The sequence below is a fragment of the Nicotiana sylvestris genome, chromosome 9 (genome assembly GCF_000393655.2).
Source record: "Nicotiana sylvestris chromosome 9, ASM39365v2, whole genome shotgun sequence".
In the NCBI taxonomy this organism is placed as follows: domain Eukaryota; kingdom Viridiplantae; phylum Streptophyta; class Magnoliopsida; order Solanales; family Solanaceae; genus Nicotiana; species Nicotiana sylvestris.
Genome location: NC_091065.1, coordinates 33,711,714 through 33,733,603, shown reverse-complemented (window position 1 = coordinate 33,733,603; position 21,890 = coordinate 33,711,714). Strand labels below are relative to the sequence as shown.

General features: G+C 37.2%; 1 protein-coding gene across 1 annotated transcript; it reads left to right on the top strand.

Annotated features, from left to right (window-relative positions):
* Positions 1-1,125: 1,125 nt before the first annotated feature.
* On the top strand, positions 1,126-21,452 carry LOC104211641 (uncharacterized). Its single transcript, XM_009760727.2, has 10 exons — positions 1,126-1,324; positions 3,886-4,099; positions 4,188-4,342; positions 4,437-4,582; positions 6,195-6,257; positions 6,352-6,444; positions 7,162-7,323; positions 12,177-12,268; positions 19,398-19,567; positions 20,861-21,452. The coding sequence occupies exons 1-10, from the start codon at positions 1,243-1,245 to the stop codon at positions 21,163-21,165; spliced, it is 1,482 nt and encodes a 493-aa protein (XP_009759029.1). The 5' UTR covers positions 1,126-1,242; the 3' UTR covers positions 21,166-21,452.
* The last annotated feature ends 438 nt before the right edge of the window (positions 21,453-21,890 follow it).

Genomic DNA, 21,890 nt, shown 5'->3' with positions numbered 1-21,890 from the left:
TAATACTACCTCCGGAGAGACTCATATCCTGATAATTAAAGAATGCAATTGGAAGCAATGTAATCAAAGATTTGGATTTGGAGGGAGTATCTTCTAGTTATAATTATATATAACTAAAGCAAGACTACATGCAAGCGTGGTTTATTATCCATTGAGATATACACATGGAGTAATTTTTTGAGAGAGAATTCATGTGATTAAGGAAATTAATTACCTTTAAAAAGTTCAGCGTGTGCAACAATGGCACTTCAGATAAATACACGTAATTAAAACTTGATGAAAGAAACGAAAGTAATCTCATAAAGAAGAACATTAAAATAATATATCAGTTAAAAATATGCCAATATTAAATTGGTCAAAGAAATTATCTTCGAAGATGAGCATAATTGAAACAAAGTCAGTTCCCAGAATAAGAGGATTAATACTAATAATAATAAGAAACAGATTACACGTGCTTTCAGTACCAGTTCCATATCCACGATAATACACAATAATGTGGAGGTTGATTACATATGCTTTCGGTATTACCTATAAGCTTAATTAATTTTTTGATGAACTTTAATTTGTATGATAGATATTCACATAAAGCTTATCCATGTACCTAGCTTCAGTTGTATAATCAACAAAGCCCTTCATGTATTGGTAATTGATAAGAGATGGTTCAATATGTTGTATCCTTGTGAAATTGGTATGGATTTGAACCCAAAATCCGAAGGACATAAAATTAGAACTTGATTGGGATTAGATCAATCCCATGCAAATTCGTATTAGTGTTACAAAACTGATGAGCAAGTGAATGCATCAGTGTTATCGATTCTCTTATGAATAGATGTGCTTTTCTAATTTCAAGAGGATTGTATTTGTTAAGGCACAAAAATTCAAAGGCAATATTTAGTTAGAACTCTATTCAAAAGTGCTTTCTTTGCTTTTACCAAAATAACCTATATTAAGTTAATATTTTAGGGCTATTTTGATCACTTGCATTCATGCTTTTATAATAATAATATATATATATATATATATATATATATATATATAGATATATATAGATTTGGTCCCTTTTCCCAAAAAAGAAAAAGAAAAACTGCCGTTCTAATAAAAGAGCTTCCCTTTATTAGCTTAACTGGGAAGCATATGGTCTGCGGAGGCGTATACCGCCTTTAAATTCTTCTTCCTCTGTTTCAAACGGAAGAGGAAGAGGAAGAGGAAAGACAAACGGTCTTGGAACTCGATCCACCATAGATGGGGTTCCTCGCATACACTGCGCTACTTCTTCCCTTACTCTCTTTGTTTCTTTCAACTCCTCCCATTGCTGCTCTCCAAGGTTAATCTATTTCCACACTCCCTTTTGTTTTATTTCTCTTTCAATCTGTTATTATTACTTTTGATTTGGGCGTCCCATTTTGCTCCTCTTATTTTCATTAATGGATGATCAATTTTACAAATTTGATACCCATCGACTACTAACATTAGTCTTTAACCTTCAAGGTTTCATTGTTAAGAAGCAAAACTAACAAGCAATTTGTTTTTCTTTTCCCGTAATCTCTGCTTAGAATGTAAGAACCTTCTGTCTTTTAGCAAGTTTTAGGGCATTATCAAAGGAAGAACCCTTACTCGTTTTTATATCAATTTGACCTGAGTATGTCAAGAAGATTTCATGTGATATAGTTGGAAACTTATTTCCTAATTGTATTCTTTTGTATACAATGATAGACATTTGGAGTTTGAATCGCGTACAAGTATCCCTCAAGAGTAGACATTTGGATTTGGACATTCACGTGATTACCAGAACACTATTGCAGCATTTCATAAAAAGATGTAATATGACGGCAGAAGTTACTATAAATGGTATATATTTAATGGCGGATGGTGCTTAATTTCGACCAAGGAATTATTCCCAAAATCACACCCAAAAAAAAAAAAACCCCAGTGTCCACGAGTGAATTGAAGGCCTGAGTAATCGGTACTCTAGATATAGACTCTTGTCGAAGTGTCACATTATTCATGATGTTAGTGAATAAGATAAGTCATATGTCCAGTCCACATTGCTTAGTTGTCAAAGCCAATGATTCCAAGTGCATGTCAATGCACCTTTGGTGAACTTCATCTGCTATAGCACCTAAAAGGAGTAGCATTGATGTTATTGAAAGGTTGACAGCCTTGAGAAGATATTAGCACCATTTTCTTGAAACTATTTGTTGCCTTTTAAATTGAAGATAAACGTAACGAGTAATAAAGACTTTGCACATAAAATTGGTCATTCCTTGATAACACTGTTAATTATATACTTATGCCTGCAGGATTTAGTAAGGTTTTCTTACTTATCAAATCTATAGGAACCTAAATCTGGATGGAATTCTACTTCTGTGAGATTGATTCTCTTGGTAATGACACAACCAGAGAGGAGTAGATGAGACAAGGTTAGGCTTTTGGGTAGTGCAGCGCATCTGTTTCAGGGTACATAGTCGAGGAGGGGTGCTAACCCGGCCACCCAACCCAGGTCAAGGGCAGGCTGCTAAGTAAATACTTAAAGATCCTGCTAGGGTCAAGTGCACTTCCAAAATAATTCCTTTTGACTTCTGAAAGTTGAAATAATACTCCACAGTCCGCAAGAAATTTATTTTGTGAGACAAGCAAGTTGCCTGTATAGTGTATACCCAGTGAAAGTTCTAAAACTTTAGCCTATTTCTGAAAATAAGGATTGAGATATTGGGTTTGGAAGGCTTTTAGGATAGATGCATGTAAAATGCACTGTTGTGTTCAACTTTAGCTTGTTTTTGTGCAAGGGAGGCCACGGCTCAAGCATGTGTGGCCTAAAGCCAACGTTTGATGTGAGGCCTATTTATTTTTAAATATTATAATATATATATATATATATATATATATATATATATATATATATATATTTTTTTTTTTTTTTTTATTTTTATTTGAACTCTACCGTTCTAGCTTTTTGAGATGCAAAGTTATTAAAAAAATTGTAATCAATTTCTTCCAACCATTTAATCTTTTATGAGACATTGTTGATCTTTGCTAAGATTTTATCTAAAAAAGTTTCTTTCCTTTTATATGAAAAAGTCTACTTTTGTACTCAAAGAACCACATTTTATTTTATTTAAATACCTATAAACCTATTATTTCTGGAAAATGGGGCCCCCCAAATTTGGGGGCCTAAGGCACAAGCCTTAGTAGCTACTAACTAGATCATTAGAGCCGGCGCTGTTTTTATGCATTAGGATTATGAAGGATCAACACCAAGTACTCATGCCCATTTGACACTGCTATGCCCAGGACAAATAAAGATGACATGGAATATATATTGGAGCATAATGCCGTAAAAGATGGAGGAGAATCCTGGGCTGTTTGGTGAGCTTAGTGAATGAGCAAAGATAAATATTTTAAAGAATCAACTATAAATATAAATTGAGGAAGAAACGGAAGATAGAAGTCAAGTAATTAATCATGGATCCTTGGGCCATCATAGCATTTAAAATATGGTGAATTATCATGAACTTCTCAACCTTTTCAATTCCAATAATCTGAAAAGCATTATGGTGACATCTATAAACTATATGATTTGTCCTACTCTGTAAAAGTTTAGATAAGCCAACTAAAATATTACAGAGATACCCATGAATGTATCTTTAACTGGGACAATGACACACTAGAAGGTAGTTTTCCAAGGTTTACGAATACTATGTTCTGACCACAAATACAAGGCTGCAAATTTGATAAAATTTAATTTTGAAATAGCTTCTTCTTGGGACTAATATCCTTGATAGTGCAAATGAATCAAGATGCCGACTCCCAGAAGTTGGCAGAGATTACTATTTTGATGTTAGCACTCTATCTTTTATTTCTCAACTTAGCATTTTGATATGACAGGTATCAATTTGGAAAATCAGATACTGGATGTGACTCCAATTAATTCCTTGAGAGACCCTTTGTCAAAAGACAATGTATTATGTGAACGCATACTAATCAGTGGTCTATCAAGATGGAAACTTAGCAGTTATTCTAGTGCATTTCGAGTCAGTTTGGTCCCGTCAGCAGTAATCCCAGATAGATTGCTTGGAAAGATACAAATTTGCTTTCACAAGTAAGTTGAGAGAATACCTCTATTCTCAGACATCATTTAGTCTTTTCCTTTTGAAGATTTTGATTCAGCAAGGTTTTGTATCGTGCAGGAATTCCTCTATTGGCTTGTGCCAGTGTGAACAAGATGCATGGAAGAATTTACAGAAAGGTCCATGGAGCTCTGTCATGTCCCCTTACGAGGATAGAATTCTTGACGTGAAGTTTGTTGGTCTTTCTGGTTCTGTTACTGTTACTCTTGAAGAAGGTTAGACAAATGCTTAGTTATGCTTGGGATTTTATGGGTTTTTTGTATGTTTCTTGCCTACTGTTTAGTTACCACCTTTCTGAACGATATGCAGATTTACAAAGATGGCGTCTGCTCTTTCTTGCTTTTGGTATGGTGCTACTGCTTATGGCACCTATTGTGAGCAGTTGGGTTCCTTTTTACTACAGCAGTTCGATGGCTATTGGAGTTTGTCTTGTCATCATTGTCCTTCTGTTCCAGGTATGTTCATCTTTAGCCGCGTAATGGTTTTTCTGCTGTCATCACTTTTATTTTGTATCAAAATAGTTTAAGTATTTTCCAATTTATATTACATGTGTGCGCTGATGCTTGTGGGTATCACCATTTTACTTGCTTCAATTTTTCACTTTCGCCTGTACCTGTAGGTTTTAGAGCTTGTGTGTCTTCTATGTATGTGTTGGCCCATATGGCCCTTTAGCTCCCGTCAATACCAGTGTCATTGCCCAAGACAAAAAGACTTTACTGGACCTAGAACTCATGCCACATCACTATAAGTATCATCCTTATTGGTCTAAGTAGCTAACCAACAGAATCCAATTTTATAGAAAGAAGTGTTTAATTTTATGGGTTCAACCAATCTGGTACTATCTTCCATCGTTCTTTCCTTTACATTCTTTTGTAGAGATAAATACTTCTATTGCAGTTGAAGCATCGGATAACCTTTATGGATAGAAGATTGAAACTGATGTAGTAGAAAGCTGCAAATCGCTCCAAGAATTTTAGGACTATTAAATCTAGTGGTACTCAAAGTGACAAGGAAACTCTGAAGAGGAGTCTATTGGAAAAGGTTGATGTGTATTGAAAATTCACTGGCTTTTATAGGTTTAGGCATATGTATAACAGTTTTGCATAACTGACTGAAACTTGTTACTTTCCTCTATGGAAAAAAGAATATTACTGAAGAAAAGATATTGCAGAAAGATCAACCTTAGAACTCTGCCAAAGAAGAGACCTTAAGTGTGCCAAACATAAAAGATATTGCAGAAAGATCAACCTTAGAACTCTGCCAAAGAAGAGACCTTAAGTGTGCCAACCGCTTTGGTAAGTTCAAAAACTTAAATCAATCATAAATACACTGAAAACTAACTGTTTTTTTTTTTTTTGCTGACAGTTCATGTCCATCATTTTCTGTTCAGGACATATGCTTTTATACGCTTTAGGACTAGAAGTTTTTCCTAACTTTGTGATGGAAAAGAATTGTCCGCTTACTGTCTCGTTAAAGATAGCAATGATCTCTTTGGTGTTGATATATTTTTATTCTCTTCTTTATAAACTATGGAGGATGTCAGGTGTCATCTAATTTGCTTGTAACCCGGTCCAATTATGACCATTTTGGTCCATTGATGGTTGACCTGCAAATGACAGCCATATTAGATGACCACTGACTTTTTTACTTTGTTTGAATAATGCGGCCACATGAGATTGTTAATAAATTAGAAAACAAAAAGGACTCAAGAGGATACAAACATAGGCATAATCTGTAATTAGGAAACAACACCTGACAAGAAGTAATCAGAAATAAACAAAAAAAATTGCACAGGATATGATGCCATTTATCTAGGATTAGTTGAGGGTACGTAAATGAGGGGAACAAGGAGCTGTTTAAGAAGAAACATCTACAAAGAGCTAGAAGAGCCTGAAAGGACTAAAGAGCTGTATGTTTGTATCACCTAGATTTGTCAGATTTACATTGAAAAGAAAATTATTTAGCTTGTACAAGTTTCTTCGCCCAAAAAAAAACAATTTTTCTCATTGAGCTTCTTTTAGAGTCCTTTAATAACATGTCATTTGTTACATTTGCTTCATTGTACAGGGGATGAAATTGCTTCCAACTGGGAGAAAAAATATATTCTACCTGACTATCTATGGTTCAGTGGTTAGATATTTTGTTCAAACAATTCATATTTCAGCTTTGATAAATTTGCTAGCTCTGATGTTCTTAATGACATTCAATCTTAATCATGTTTCAGCTCGGAGCAGGATCTTTTTTGGTGCATCAATTCTCAATGCTGATAAATTCCATTGTCTCAAACTTTGGGCTTGGTGAAGAGTTTCACAATCCTGTATGTTCTTTCTTTGTAAAAGATGTTCTTTTAATAGTTGATCAATGGATTAATCCTCGTCTGTCTTTTTTTCTTATCTCATCTTGTTACTGTGTGGCTTGTCATTATTGTGGTCAAACTTTTTTTCTTTGCTTTAATGTTTTTCTGACCCTCAACCTTAAAAGTCCACGGGCAATTTGCACTTTACCTACTATTATGTGTCAGTGCAGTTCATTTGAGTTTGAACACCTAGAGATTTGTGCTTTGTATTAGTTAATTCAACTTCCTAATAGGATACCTGATCTTGAACTTGAGTTAATTCTTTTGTAGACATATTATGGGAAGACAGCTAGGAACAACATAGTCTTCTAAGGGCATATTGCTTTGGCGGCCTCCCTCCATTCATGATTTAGTAAAAGATCATATAAGCTATTAGATCTACTCAGCTTTCTTAGGTTTTTTCTGTCAGTATTTGTGATATAATTCAAACTTTGGAAGTCAAGCTAAGTGAAACTTAGGTTACAAATTTTTTTGTTGGTAATTCTAATTTTGAAGCTAAAACTATCATGAGCAAATAGGACCTTAAAATTTTTTTATTTTTAATTTTGGATGCTAATTAGTGTTATTGTCTGATTTCAGGCCGAAACTGGTCAAACTGATTATTCAAGTTGGACTTTATGACCCAAAAAAATGGATGTGTATATATTATACCCTGAATGTATTTCATTTTGATTTCAGGTGGCTGTATTTGTTCTTGTTGGAATCATCCTTGCTGGAGCTGGTCTAGGATATTGGTTGGTGCGGAAATTTGTTATATCAGAGGATGGAAGTGTGGATGTTGGTGTTGCTCAATTTGTTAAATGGGCCATACGCATCGTTGGCATTACCTTTGTCTTCCAGGTTTTGAGAAATTTTCTTTTTTGTTCGGTTACATCTACATTGATATTCTTTACTGCCTTGTTTTATCTTTACTTTATGATATTCTTACTAAAAAAGATCAAGATACTCTTTTGCATTCCTAGGTAAACCGCGTGGGTTATTTATCCCTCTCGGATAGTTTGACATTTCTATTATAAACCCAAGTTTGACAATATTGGTTACAGGTACTAAGAGAGACATTCAAACTATTATATTTTTAGAGTTTACGCATGGAATAGCTTAAGAATTACCAAAACGAAAAGGGACCAAAAATACTCCTATCGTTTGGTAAATGGTTTAAATTTATCCTCCACCCACCTTTTGGTCTAAAAATGCACACAACGTTATCTTTCGGTCTAAAGCTACCCCTGCGACTAACGTAATATTGTGTAAGTCAATTTTTAATCCGCTGGCATAATTTCATTGGACCACGTGACACCCCAGTCCAGATTAATTTCTACCCACCCCATTTGTTAAACCTGCCCCGAATTTCGTTCTAACCCATCTCCAGTTATAACTCGTATATTGTGGTAGCCCCTCATTTCAGTCGTCTTCTTCATCAAATTAGGGCAGTTCAATTTTTTTTCTCCTCAAAATTTCCTCCTCGTTTGAGGTATTGACGGGTCATATGCTTCAAGAGAATTGATTGCCGTAGAACTAGGCTCCGCCACTTACCTTCATCCATCTTGCCATCACATTTGGTGTTTGCTTGTTCAAAGGTCTTCTCAGTAATGCTTTCTATGTCATCATCTAAAAGATCCATGCTAGATTAGCTACAGTAACTCTTATAATTTGTTTGACCCCCGATCTTTCAATAAATCCTTGTGGTAAAGGTCATATAACTTAGGAATGAAAAGTCAATCTTATCATCAGCAGGAGCATATGGGTGAAATACGTAAAGAGTTTGAAGAATCACAAGTGAGTCTATGGAGGAAGCTTGTGTTTTTTAGGAATAGTATATTTTATTTTTCTTAAAAAAAGGCCGATGAACCAAAATATTCATCAAGAAACTTTATTAGCGATAGTGAATTGAATATTGAACTGACTAATTGGATGAAGAGATAGAAAATGGACAAGCGAAGGAGGTTCGAGGAGGAGGAAGAAATGCAACAAATTGGAGGGTAGAAGGAAATTGTGAACATGAGAAGTAAATTAGGACTTTAAGGAGGAAGAAGTTGCGTTAGAACGAAATTTGGGTTGGGTTTAACAAACGGGGCAGGAAGAAATTAATTTGGACTGGAGTGCCACGTGGCCCAGTGAAATGATGCCAGCGGGTAAAAAGGACCCACACCCTATTCCTTAGTCGCGGAGGTAGTTTTAGACCGAAAGATAACATTGTATTTATTTTGGACCAAAAGTTGTACGAATGGTAAATTTAAACCATTTACCAAACACTAGGGGTATTTTTAGCCTTTTTCCATAGCCAAAATTTAACTTTTTAGGTGAAACGATAGCATGATTTTGCCACGTATCATGGTACTTGTCCAATGAAGTGATTGCTTTCAACTCGTTAATTACTCTTGGATTTGAAGAGCATATCACACGTTTGAAGTCTCTCTCAAAAGCCAGAATTGCTTAGATGTTTAAACTTGAATGTGGAGAAGGTTTCTGGCAGCCATTTAGAAATGATGTACTCGTAGAAGACAATTCTATTGTTGAATTGTGGAATAGCTTTTCTATTTTGAAAAGTTGAGATCATGAATGAGCGATGAGCTTTCCACTTTGGTTTTGACTTTGTTTCAACAGATGTAGTATACTCCCTCTGTTTCAATTTAGATGAGGTAGTTTGACTCGGCACAGAATTTAAGAAAAAAAAGAAGATTTTGGAAACTTGTGGTTTTAAAAGCTTAACGGGTAAAAGCTGTGTGGGGCTATAACATTTGTTTGGTTATAAAAGCTTCTTATTAAGGGTAAAATAGGTAAAATGAATAGTTTAAAGTTAAATTATTTCCAAATTTAGAAATGTGTCATTTATTTTGGAACAGACTAAAAAGGAAAGTACCTCATCTAATTTGAAACGACAGGAGTAGTTCTTTTATGCATCCTTGAAGAGCTCAATAGTTTTTCAACAAGTAATTTAAACTTATGCAAAGTACTTATTCTTTTAAATGAGCGGTGGTGAGAGTTCGACAATGTCTTATCATTTTCTCTTTCTTTATAAAAGAATGAACGATTATATCAAGTGGTGCAAAATAAGGCATGTCGCTTAGGGTAAAACGCGATGCTAAGATTACGTACTTTCCAAACAGAGAAAGGTGTTATTCGTTTCGTGACTGGCTAAAAAGAAAAGTATGTCACATAAAATAGGACAGAAGGAGCAATACGTTTTTGCAGTATGCCTCTTGTTGCCTTTACTCTGACCTCATCATTTCAATGAGTTTCGAATATACACAAAACCATAAAGCCTTCCAGTAGTTCTTTTTTTTTGGAGAAGGTAACATATTGTATATTAATATATCAATCAATCAAACCTAGTGAAATACCACAAGTGGAGTCTGGGGAGGGTGTATTAATATATAACGACACAAAAACTGTGGAGTCACCCATAGTTACAGTAACTTTAACAACTAGGCAATTCTCTCGAATTTATTCGTTCGTCTTGGATATTATCTCCCTACCTTGATTTTAACTTATATTGAGCCAAAGTTACTTGTGTATCATGCACAAAACTAAAGGAATCAGGGAAGGATCTTTTATAGAACACTCCTCACAATTTCCCTAGTATGTTTCTGTAGTCAGATTCCTTTCTTCCTAACTATATGTCTATTATCACTTGAGGAGTAAGCTTATGATAAAAAGGAATTCCTAAAATCCTGATCCCCAATCCTCCCTCTTTCTTACCTTTTACAACTGTTGTGGTATAATTGTTGTATATGGTTGAATAGGGATTGTCCAAAAGATACTCTCTAGAGATATTGCTACAAAGTTTGTGAAGTCGAATGATCGGCTTGCAAATATTTTCACCAAGTCCTTCACTGGTCCTCAAAGATGTTTATATCAAGTGGTGCTAAGTTTTCTTGCAATGTGAAGAAGCTCTATGATAAGCTAGCAAAATGTAATTTGAAACCTGGTGAGCATTGGGTCCCTATTCTCTACTAAGCAAATCTTGCGGCTTCTATGGAAAAAGTTAGACTCTAGGACGAGTCTTTTTCAACCATGGGAGAATGATGCAAAATCAAGAAGGCCTAGAATCCAAGAAGCTCAGGAAGTCCAAGAATCCATTTAAGATTAGGGTTTCTTTTCCATAAAAATTAAGATGCCTTATTTCCTCTTTTAGTAGGATTATATTTGTAGTTCTAGTCAAACTAGGATTATTAGTTGGATCTCATTCCTACTAGAATTCTTTTTTCTATTTTAATTAGGATAGGTTTTTCTTGACCTTATTCTCATTCTAGTGTAATTAGGATTAGTTTTCCTTGAACTTGTCAATTTTACTCATTGCAAGGTCTATAAAGGGCTGAATATGCTGAAAATAAAGGTTGGTGATTAGTTTTTCTAAGTTCTTGCTTCAAAAACATGATTTCTCTTTTATTTATTTCTTTTTCCTTTATTCAACTCTTCTTGCAGTCTTGCGGGATTGAAGAATGAGTGGATCAAGTTATAACGTGAATTTGAAGAACGCTTTCGCTAGTTTTTTGAAAAACTTTAGCGGGGTGCTTTTTTTTTTCACCCTCTCTTCTTTGTGCTTGAGAGGTACAAAATCTTGAAAGTACATCATACTCGTAGATTACTCGGTGATCAAAACAGAACTAGAGTTTCTTTCCTAGCATTAGGAGTTGCATATAGATAAAGGTTGTATAATTATTTTCTTTTCATCCTTCCAAAAGTAAAAAAGAGAACCAGTGGGACAGAACAGAACTTAGTCGAAGATGTTTGAAAGAGGGAGATGTGTTGTAGAGTTTCTAATAGTTAGGGAAGAAGCATGCTCTCGAAGTTTCGATATTTTCAGATGATTGGAGTTTAGAGAGGAGGAGCTCCTCTTTATGGCTCAATGTATAACGGTCTATTAGGGTTTTAGACGTCATATCTTTTTTGCTTATAAGAAGGCCTGGAAAAATGAAATATATATGCATGCTGCATTTTTCATAGTTCTCAATCGACAAATGTTGGATTTTTTTACTAATAATACAAGTTTGCTTTGTTAACAAAGGATGAAGCAACATGCCCGTACATAGAGATCTCAGCTTCTTTTTGAAGGAGGTTTGGATATTTATCAGAAGAAACGGGGAGAGAGAGAAAGGAGAGAGAATGCGGGGTGGGTTGGAGGGGTATTTAGGCTTGTATATACTTCTGGCAGAGACCCTAGCAACTGTGAGGTAGATCAATGGGGAGACAGAGAGCTAGCACCTGTGTTTATTTTGAATGGCTCAGAGAGGTTCATAACATGTTTGAAGGAACCGAAAACATATGTTACCCATACTTTTACTGTAAATGATTGTTGGAATGACTTTCTAAAGAACTTTACTAGTCAATGTGTAATTTTGGCACCATATTTATAATAAAGAAAAAAGAAAGATTATGTAGCAAGAGGGGAAATTTCACTGGCAATTCTGGTTGAGTGTCAGGCATTGTAACTCTTTTAACATGTATCATCAGATATTTTTCTCTTTTCGGTAGAATGTAATTTCTGCTAGTTGATAGTTTTCTGGGACCTTTCTACTGAAGAATTTATTAAAGAATATGATTTCGCAGGTTATGCTTTGACATCTAGATGTGCTGTGTATATTTTCGCATTATGATGTAGTCAGATTTCTCATACACACACACACACATATGCATGACACTGTTATTAACTTTGTATTTAGTGTATTAATTTTTGTTTTTCTCATTGCTAGAGCACACTTGATTATCCTTTAGTGATCTTAGTGCTCAGTTCCTGGTTGCCTATTTGCTTTGCTGTTACTTCCATGCAGTGGCGAGTGTCGAGGTAATTTTTTTTAGTATTTTAAGTTCTCTTTTGAATTGTTTATTCAGGATCTTATTTGTTATGCAGTAATCATGGGCTTATTCTTTTTTTATCCTTTTTTTAATATATAATAAACTCTTTCATTGTTTTTCTTACCAAGACGATGTCTTGTACAAAGTGTACGGCTGAGCTTTACACCAAATTATCTTTCCTATTCCTTGAATTTTTTTTTTGCTTTTTCCCACCAAGTTGTCCCAAGTGCGCATAAAGCAATTATCTTTCATGTCTTTTTCATCCTGCCCTCCATCATCTCCACTATCACACTTGCACAACATCCGACACCATTTAAAGTGAAGCCAAGCTTTATAAAATTAGAGCATATTAATGTCCATGTACTTTGATGCTTGGAATGATGTGATCCATGCTCTCTTATGTGTATTAACATGGGCTACTGACTTATTACGATTCACTTTCTCTTCCTAAGATTGGTGACAGCATCCCACATAGCAAAGCTTGTGAAGAAGATCACTTCTATCAAAGGAAAGAGTCACTTAAGAAGGCATTTCCAACCGAAACTTCACCTGTTGCAGAGCCGTAACCCATCACTTGGCCTCTCTATGAATGTGCATACCAAGATCTTCATCATTCTCTTCCACCTAAAGCAAGAATGGCATAATCAATCCCATCTGTAACCGAAACCCAAGCTAGCGAATAAGAAAGTGATTAGTCCTTTTTAGTCCTTTTTGGTGCTTTGGTCTTCCATACTGACTTCCAAACTTACCTCAGATCCTCTCCATTGAGCAAGCATTATTATGACTTCATCGTAAAACATTGACTTAGCAGCCCTTTTCATGTCGATTATCATCTTCTCAAACTGTATGCAGCTGTAGATCTTTTGTAGGAAATCGTCGTATCTCATTCACAAGTCTTTTAAAAGATACTTCCTAAGACACCGTGTCTCAACATTTCTTCTGCATTTCAAGTTTTGTGGTATGACTACCTATTAATCTTGACATAAGAGTAGATTAGAGAACTTATTGAGGTTAAGGCTTCAATATACATTAAGCCAAAATCCGATGTGAATGCTATTCCTTACTATGTAAAAGGTTGTTTGGTTCCCTCAATATTCCTTCCCCACAGTTATCCTATATAATGTTGCAAGATCATTCAAGAACCGCCGTGCTTTTGGAATCTATATTTGGCAAAAATCACTCTCCTCTGAAAGGCCTCGCGTTCGTCAGCTAACCTGCTAAAAAGGATAAGCGGTCACTGTAAATATAATCCGGTCTAAAAATCCGGAGTCGAATCCCACAGAGAATTAAGGTTTCGCTATAACTGTTCAATATCACCAATAATCAAGCTCGAATAATTCCCAAGTTATAAATATTAAGATTCTTCTATCTAACTAATTAACTAACAAATTAAAATAGTAAATTAGCAACTAAAGATACTAAGGGTTGGAGATAAGATTAAGGAGGTCTAGAGTTATGATTTTCCCAATAGGCGGAATCCTTCCCACTACATCTCCTATAATTTCGGCTAAGTATTCTCTATCGTAATTCTCTCTCGAGCAACTACAATAATGTACTAGTCATATTTTCTCGAATTACGCTAGCTCGCACTTTTTCACAGCTCACTATAATTACGTCAAAGCTTCGTTATCTCTAATCCCGCTTTTAAACCCGTCGTATTGATCTCTCATATACCTTGGGAGTGACGTTATTCAACAACCACCTAAATATGCACTCTTTCTCAAACAAAACATAATAAATAAGCACAGTCAATTGAGAGCTCTTCAATTAACTAAAATAAACACGTAGTTGAACAAGTAGCAATATGCAAAGGCAAAATTTTATTAAAATGTAACAAGAATTCATCCTCCAAAAGGTTCCATCAAAACTCTAGATAATAAATTAGCTAGTCATTGTATGTAAAACTACAATACTAAAAGTCATAACCAACAATGAAAAATAGGAAGAAGAAGGGGAAAAACTCGTGGTTAAATCTTCCTCCTTGCTCCTAACGTGTTCTTGCCTCCTTGGGTGTTGTCTTACCCTAAAGTAGTGTCTCCCCCTTCAAAAGGATGTTTTATGATGTATTTATATCAATTAGGGTTGATGTGGGGCGTACTTGATCTCTCCTAATTCGAAAAGGACACGCTGAGTCGCGTGCTAGAGTTGGTGCAACGCGCGACTTTTAGCATGCTCCCAGCTATTTTTTTTTCTTCTTTGTTCTTTCGCGTGCCAGGTCCAATGCTAACCTCCATACTTCACTGTTTTTTTGTTCATCTCCTATGCCACTTCGCACCTACCTTCATGCAATGCACTAATTGTGGCACGCTCCCAGGTCTTGCATCTCTACTCTTTTTGCATCAAATCATCCAATTATTGCCAACTTCCATCCAAATTCATTTCTACACACAATAAACATGTAATGAGCATATTATATGTTTATAAACATGTAATCTCCCGCAACTCACATAAAAAATAATATACAAACATACTAAAAAACATGCATTTTCATCATTTATCACCTGCATAACATTTTTGGAGTAGAGCTCGGTTGAAGGTTGACAACTTGCAAATACTTAGGGGCTTTTGTGACCTTTGGTGGTGTTACGCTCTCCCAAAGTCCCACCAATTAAGACATGCTGCTTATTCCCATAGCTCTGTAGTCTGTCCTTTAAGCATCACTCATAAGTTCACAAGCTTGTTGCCAACCAAGGAAAAAATTGTGAATATAGGCAGGAAAAATGTTAGAATGCTTGATTAGGTCAATTTTATGCGAGTGACCTTAGCTTTGGTATTGTTTCGTCCAGCCCTAGCCCTACAACCTTTTCTAGGCTTTCTTGATTAGTTGCCAATCTCCATCGCTGAATTTCCCTGTAAGTGAAAGTCTCATGAGCTTTGTAAGTAGAGTGGCCTTTTCATGGTATCCGTTTAGCCAACTGATGCGGGACTTCTACCTCCAATTGATCTCTTGTGCTACCACGCCCATGCTCACCGTTGACCTCTCCCTCCCAAATCTCCACATTGTAGATCAATTAATTTGTCTCTTCTTTTTTCTCCGGTATGTTTAGCTCCAAGAAGAGACTCACCCTCTACTCTGTCAACTACTTCCCGGTGAAACTCTTTTGATTCATTTTAGTAATCCAATTATTTTATTAGTCTTAGCCCTACCTCGTCCTTGATAGATTAGTTCCGCTTTCATGCCTTAACCATCTCCTTGAAGTTATCTTATCAAATATATATTTTTTTAAAGTATGAAGGGTTTTGAAAAGTGATTCCGCTATTCATTCCTCCGCGGTCCAAAGGAATAATTTAATCAACTATTGGTTGGCAGTGCTTGTACAATAAGATTTTAGCCCTCCCCATTCAAAATAAGATTTTAACGTACATAGTAATCACTTACTAAAGTTGTGGTACCTACTCTTCACCCAACTCTTTCGACAATCTATTCTTTTCATCATTATTTATTGAAGAGATCAAGCTACTAAGTTCCAATGCCGCCTTCCTTTCTAGTTGTCTTATGATTTGGCCAACAACTTCGCCCTTCCACTCCTTTTTACCGCTTCTCACTTTTCACACATAATTCATCATTTTCGTCTCAAAAATAATTTGTTGAATCTGTGCAATTCGTGTTGAATTTGTTGATGCTTATTAAACTGGTCGTTGGAGGATTTACTTTGAACGTGATCAGTCCATACACACCCAAGTGGGCTTGGAGAAGGTCAAGAGGCGCTTCTGGGAGGATTTGGACGAGCTTATGCATGGTATTTCGCATACTGAGAAGCTTTTCATAGGAAGAGATTTCAATGGCTACATTGGGGCGAGTTTGGGGGTTATGGGTTATGATGATGTGCATGGCGACTTCAGTTTAGGAGATAAAAATGGAGGAGGAACTTTGTTGTTGGATTTTGCTATAGCGTTCAATTTGGTGATAGCTAACTCGAGCTTTCCGAAAAAGTTGGAGCACTTGGTCACTTTGCAGAGTTCCTTGGCCAAGACCCAGATTAATTATCTACTCCTTAGAAAGTCTGATAAAGGTCTTTGCACGGGCTGCAAGGTCATCTCGAGTAAGAACCTCACGACCCAACAAAGGCTCTTGGTCATGGACCTTGAGATCACGAGGAAAAGGGCTGTGTATGGTCATCCTAAAATCAAGTTGGGAGCCTTGACTGAGGACAAAGCCCAGGAGTTGAAGGTTAAGCTGCTGGATATGGGGGCTTGGAAGAGTAATGGTGATGCGAGTGGTATGTGGACCACAACCGCGAATTGCATTAGGGCAGCTGCTAAAGAGGTATTAGGGGTCTCGAATGGATACTTTGGTGGTCACAAAGGGGACTGATGGTGGAATGGAGAAGAAGAAGCTGTTAAGGCTACTAAAGTGAGAGAAAGGAAGGCCCGTGACTTGGACCAAGTGAAGTGCATCAAGGACGAGTATAGCAAAGTTTTGTTGGATGAGGCACATATTCGTCGGAGATGGCAGCCTTACTTCCATAAACTCCTCAACGAAGAGGAGGACAGGAACATTGTGCTGGGGGATTTGGAATACCCTGAGAGTAGGCGAGACTTTGGGTATTGTAGGCATATTAAAGTGGAGGAGGTTGAGGGGGTTATGCGTAAGATGAGCAGGAGTAAAACGACTGGGCCAGACGAAATTCAGTGGAATTCTGGAAGAGTGCAGGCAGGGCGGGCTTGGAGTGGCTCACTGAGTATTTAATATTGTTTTTAGGATGAAGACAATGCCCGAGGAGTGGAGGTGGAGTACGATGATCCCATTGTACAAGAGCAAGGGTGATATTCAAAATTGTAATAACTATTAGAATATCAAACTGCTAGGCCATACTATGAAAGTCTGTGGGAGGGTGGTGGAGCTGAGGGTGAGAAGTAGTGTGTCTATCTCCGAGAACCTGTTCGGATTTTTGCTAGGGCTTTCTACTAAGGAAGCCATCCACCTTCTTAGGAGATTGATGGAGCGATATAGGGAGAGGAAGGAGGACTTACATATGGTATTCATTGATCTAGAAAAGGCTTACGATAAAGTACTGCGGGAGGTTATGTGGAGGTGTTTGGAGGCTACGGGGTATCTGTTGCATACATTAGGGCAATTAAGGATATGTATGATAGAGCTAAGCCCCGGGTGAGGACAGTAGTAGGGGACTCGGATCACTCTCCAGTTGTGACGGGGTTGCTGGTTTCAACCCTCAACCCTTTTTTATTTGCCCTGACAATGGACACACTGACGCGCCACATTCAAAGGAAGGTGTTGTGGTGCATGTTATTTGTAGATGACATTGTGGTGATTGACGAGACGCGAATCGATGTTAACGCGAGGTTAGAGGTTTGGAGGCAGACACTAGAATCTAAAGGTCTCAAGTTGAGCAGGACCAAGACAGAATACTTGGAGTGCAAGTTTAGTGGTGCGACTCATGAAGCGGATGGGGTTGTGAGGCTGGATTCACAAGTCATCCCTATGAGAGGAAGTTTCAAGTATCTTGGTTCAGTTATACAAGAGGATGGAGAGATTGATGAGGACGTCACACATCGTATTGGGGCGGAGTGGTAGAAATGGGGGCTTGCTTCCGTGTTTTATGTGACTAGAAGGTACCACCAAAACTTAAAAAGTAAGTTTTACAGAGCGGTGGTTAGACCGATTATTACTGTTGTGCTTATGCTTCACTGAGCCGAGGGTCTATTGGAAACATGCTCTCTATCTCCACGACATAGGGGTAAGGTCTGCGTACACACTACCCTCCCCAGACCCCACTATGTGGGATTACACTAGATCTGTTGTTGTTGTTGTTGTGTTGTGCAATTTGTGTTGGCCCCAAACACCGATAGGCTCATTTATTCCACTGGAATACTCATCAATGTATCATACCCTCAAATTTGACCGATCCTTGTTCCACCCAAAGGCAGCTCTCAGCATTGTGATGAGAAGGGGACAATCACCGACATAAAAATTGCAATGCATTCCCTTTGCTTGTTGGAGCTTCATAATTGGAGCATGAGGGGTCATGATTCCACTTTGACTCGCCTACTTCTAAGGTAATTGAAGAGCCTTCCTGTTCTGTGTCTTCCTATGTTTCCTTCTTGGAGCATGAGGGTCACGACTCCACTTTGACTCGCCTACTTGTAAGGTAATTGAAGAGCCTTCCTGTTCTACCTCCTCCTTTGTCTTCTCCTCCTACATCCTTCCGATACGAATTGCAGACATGGAGCAGCACGGATTGCTTGCATGTTTGCTTCGGCTCAGAAAGTGTCATATTTCCTTCCTTAGGTTCTTTCTCCTTCTCAAACTTCTTTTGGCGACAATAGTTGGCTTCGAGCTGCGGCAACAATGATAGGTGGTCTGGATCGTGCTTCAGTACCATCAGGTTTTTTGATCTTGCGCTGCTGCTTTGCACCAAAGGTTGTTCTTAAATAGACCCTTTTAGTAGGCTTTTGGTTCATGTGGGCCTTTCTGACGAGCGGTGATGACATCTTTCTTTTTTTGGAGGTGATTTAGTTCCCCAACCACTCTCCTGCCATAAACCCACTTCACCCTTCTAACAGTGTTTGGACTTGTAATAATAATTTGTTTGAGGGTTTTCTTGGGAAGCACCTGAGGGTGAACGAAATGCGTAGCTCTAACTGTTAGTAGGATCACTATAGATAAGATTTTTGGGGTTCTCCTTTTCTTCCTTTCAGATATTTCTATTTACGTTTTCCTCGTATTTATTTTCTGTAAGGATAACTTTTCTAACTGCTAGTCCTTAATTTACCTTTGCTTGCTGAACACTTTGGTCAATTGCCAAAGTTTGGTTTTATTAAAAGGACTTTTGATCTCTCATTTCTTTAGCTAATGATTTGACATTTAGTTTAATGACCTTTGTCTGAATCTTTTTCTTTTCACTTTCCTGTGGTGAAGTGTACATACGTGAGCCAATCTTCCTACTTTAGATAGAATCTTATTGTCAGTCTAACCTCCAACGACTTCCATTTTAAGGGCGCTTCTCTTTCTTTTCTTCTGTCCCCTTGTCCCCTTCCTGGTGGGGGAGGCAGAGTTGGATTTTTCTCTCTTGTATCACGTAACATGATGCTAGAAATGTTTCTTGGTGTTGAAAGGTGTGATGGTCTTAGTTCCCACTTCTATGCTTTGTGTGCAGTGATTTGTCATATTCTGGAATTGGAGGTGGTTGGGCAAAGAATAGCAGGCAGATGAACATGAATAAAAAACGTGCTGAGTTCTTTAGCAAATCCAGAAAGTTTGGTTCTGTTGGAGTTCCACATAGTATCCCAAAGAGCTCATTTGCACGGTCTGATTCTCCTGTTAAAGGTATTAGCTCTAATTTATCATTATCAAGGCACCACATGTAATACTTGTAACTTGCAATGGACCTAAAGAGTTATGTAAATTATTTTGAAAGCTATTATCTAACTGTGGTATTTAACATGGGCATGGGCATAGTAATTGGATCCTACCCCAATTCTTGTTATACCCGATGTCGGGCCACCATATTATCTTTTCCAAGCTCTAGTTGCCATGACCGGGGGGGGGGGGGCAATTTATATCCTTATATGGTCTTGAGCAATCCTCACTTCTAGAGTTAGCTTTTGAGGTTGAGTTAAGCCATAGGTCCATTTACTTATCAATCTTTAATAGCAAGTAGTCTGCTTCATGCCTCTTCAAAATGCAATGAGGAAATAAGGGAGTTAAGCATTTCTGGGCCTTTGCAACTACAACAAGATAGTACCAAGTAAATGCACAGTTTGTCTTCTACTGGAACTTTAAGAAACGAAAGGCTAAAGACATTTATGAGGTTTTACATGAATAACGATACAAAAGGTTTGACATTGACAATCGTTCTTGAGTCTAGGTATCAGTTGTGAATGTTGTGAGACTTGTGGAAGGTCATGCTACTGAGAGTAACCAAAAAGTTGTAAGATCATTCACTTTGTTATTGAAATTTCAAGGATATAAAATTCTTGTCCTGCTAATGGGAGTAGCCAAAAAGTGGTAAGAAACCTACTGCTAAAGTACCCTCTCCATTTCATTTTATGTGGTGGCTTTTAACCAGGCACGAAGTTTAAGGTGGTTGTGGATCGTGATAGAATCAATTTTTGTCTGTCCAAATAATTTTATGGAGCTGTATGCTCAACCTCTCAATTGGAGAGGTCAATGTTGGACCATTTGCAAGTGGAGCACTGCCTGAGTGACATCAGTGTTTGTTAACTTGTGAGTTGTGACATCTTCATGTTAGGTTGTTAGCTAAGTTAAAGGCAAAATTGCTAGACTGAAATTCAAAGTTGAGCATTCTAAGAGTAGCCACAGCTGTTCACTCAGGTTCAAAGCATTTCTTTCACAGTTTTCAAGCTTCAGCCACTATCCTATCATAAAATCTGTTGCTGTGTGATTGAGACTAGAATTTATCAGTGCTTTTGGTGGTTCATATTTTGGATTCTACTAGGAACTGTAGTACCCAAACTATATTGATTATTGTACTCAAACTATATTGGTTAATATTATGTAACTTCTAGCTATTCTTGATGCAAAATATCCAACATTTTGATCTTGGTATTCCATATTTATGGATTAATTCTGGTCATGTCTATTATTTGATGCTTGCAGGTTTTTCAGATGGAAAAGGGAAAAAAGTGAACGAGTACTATTCAACCTTTCACAAGACGCCCAACAGAAAGAGATTTTCAAAAAAGGAGTGGGAAGATTTCACGCAAGAGTCTACCAAGGAGGCTGTAGCTGAATTAGCTTCATCTCCCGAATTCACTGATTGGGTCATCAATCATGCTGATAGAATACAGCTTCTTCCAGAGGATAGTTCAGATAAATCAGTTATTAGCGGGTCAGACTCAACAGACGAGAATGCTGCCGAGAGTTGTAGTGGGCTTGGCTTGTTTAAGTGGCCTCGTCGCTAGTAGCACCTTCCTCTTAAGCTGTTCATGGGAGCTTCACCTTTAAAGACCGGATGGGAGTTCCACTCTCTTCTGATTAGACCCAAGCTCTTACCATTCTTCAGTTTTCTCGTATGCTTGGCAACAGAGTAACTATGTCTACAGGTATCAGTAGTTTGTAATAGTTACGAGTTTTGAGTTGTAGCGTTGGAACTATCATTTAAAGCAATAGTGGTAGCACTTTGTATGTTGATAAAGAGTGTACATATTCAAGCTTTATCAATATTTTCTGTATTTCAGTGTTAAATTTTTCAAGATATCTTTTCTCCATATTTGCTTGTAGGAGTGGCAAACGGGCGGGTCGGATATGGTTCGGGTTAAAAACGTTTAACGAAAAAACGGATCAATTATCTGATCCGACCCATATTTAATACGGATAAAAACGGGTTAACCGGTGGATAATATAGGTTACCCATATTATCCATGACTTCTTGTATATGATCACTTTTGGGAGAATTTTTAGTTTCTCTAACTTGAGGAACCCCCAATTTGAGGATTTACAAATGTAAAAGTTAGATCAATTGATTACTCATTGGTTATTCATTTTCTATATGGATAATATGGTTCTTATTCATATTTGATCCGTTTTTAAAAAGTTCATTATCCAACCCATTTTTTAGTGGATAATATGGATGGTTAACTGTTTTCTTTGAACCATTTTGCCACCCGTGTTCGCTTGCTTGACTCTT

Excerpts from the sequence above, each read along its gene's own strand:
- LOC104211641 (XM_009760727.2), top strand. The coding sequence starts at position 1,243 with ATGGGGTTCCTCGCATACACTGCGCTACTTCTTCCCTTACTCTCTTTG. Across the intron at positions 4,583-6,194 it reads TCATTGTCCTTCTGTTCCAG|GGGATGAAATTGCTTCCAAC; the intron begins GTATGTTCATCT and ends TTCATTGTACAG. Across the intron at positions 19,568-20,860 it reads GTCTGATTCTCCTGTTAAAG|GTTTTTCAGATGGAAAAGGG; the intron begins GTATTAGCTCTA and ends TGATGCTTGCAG.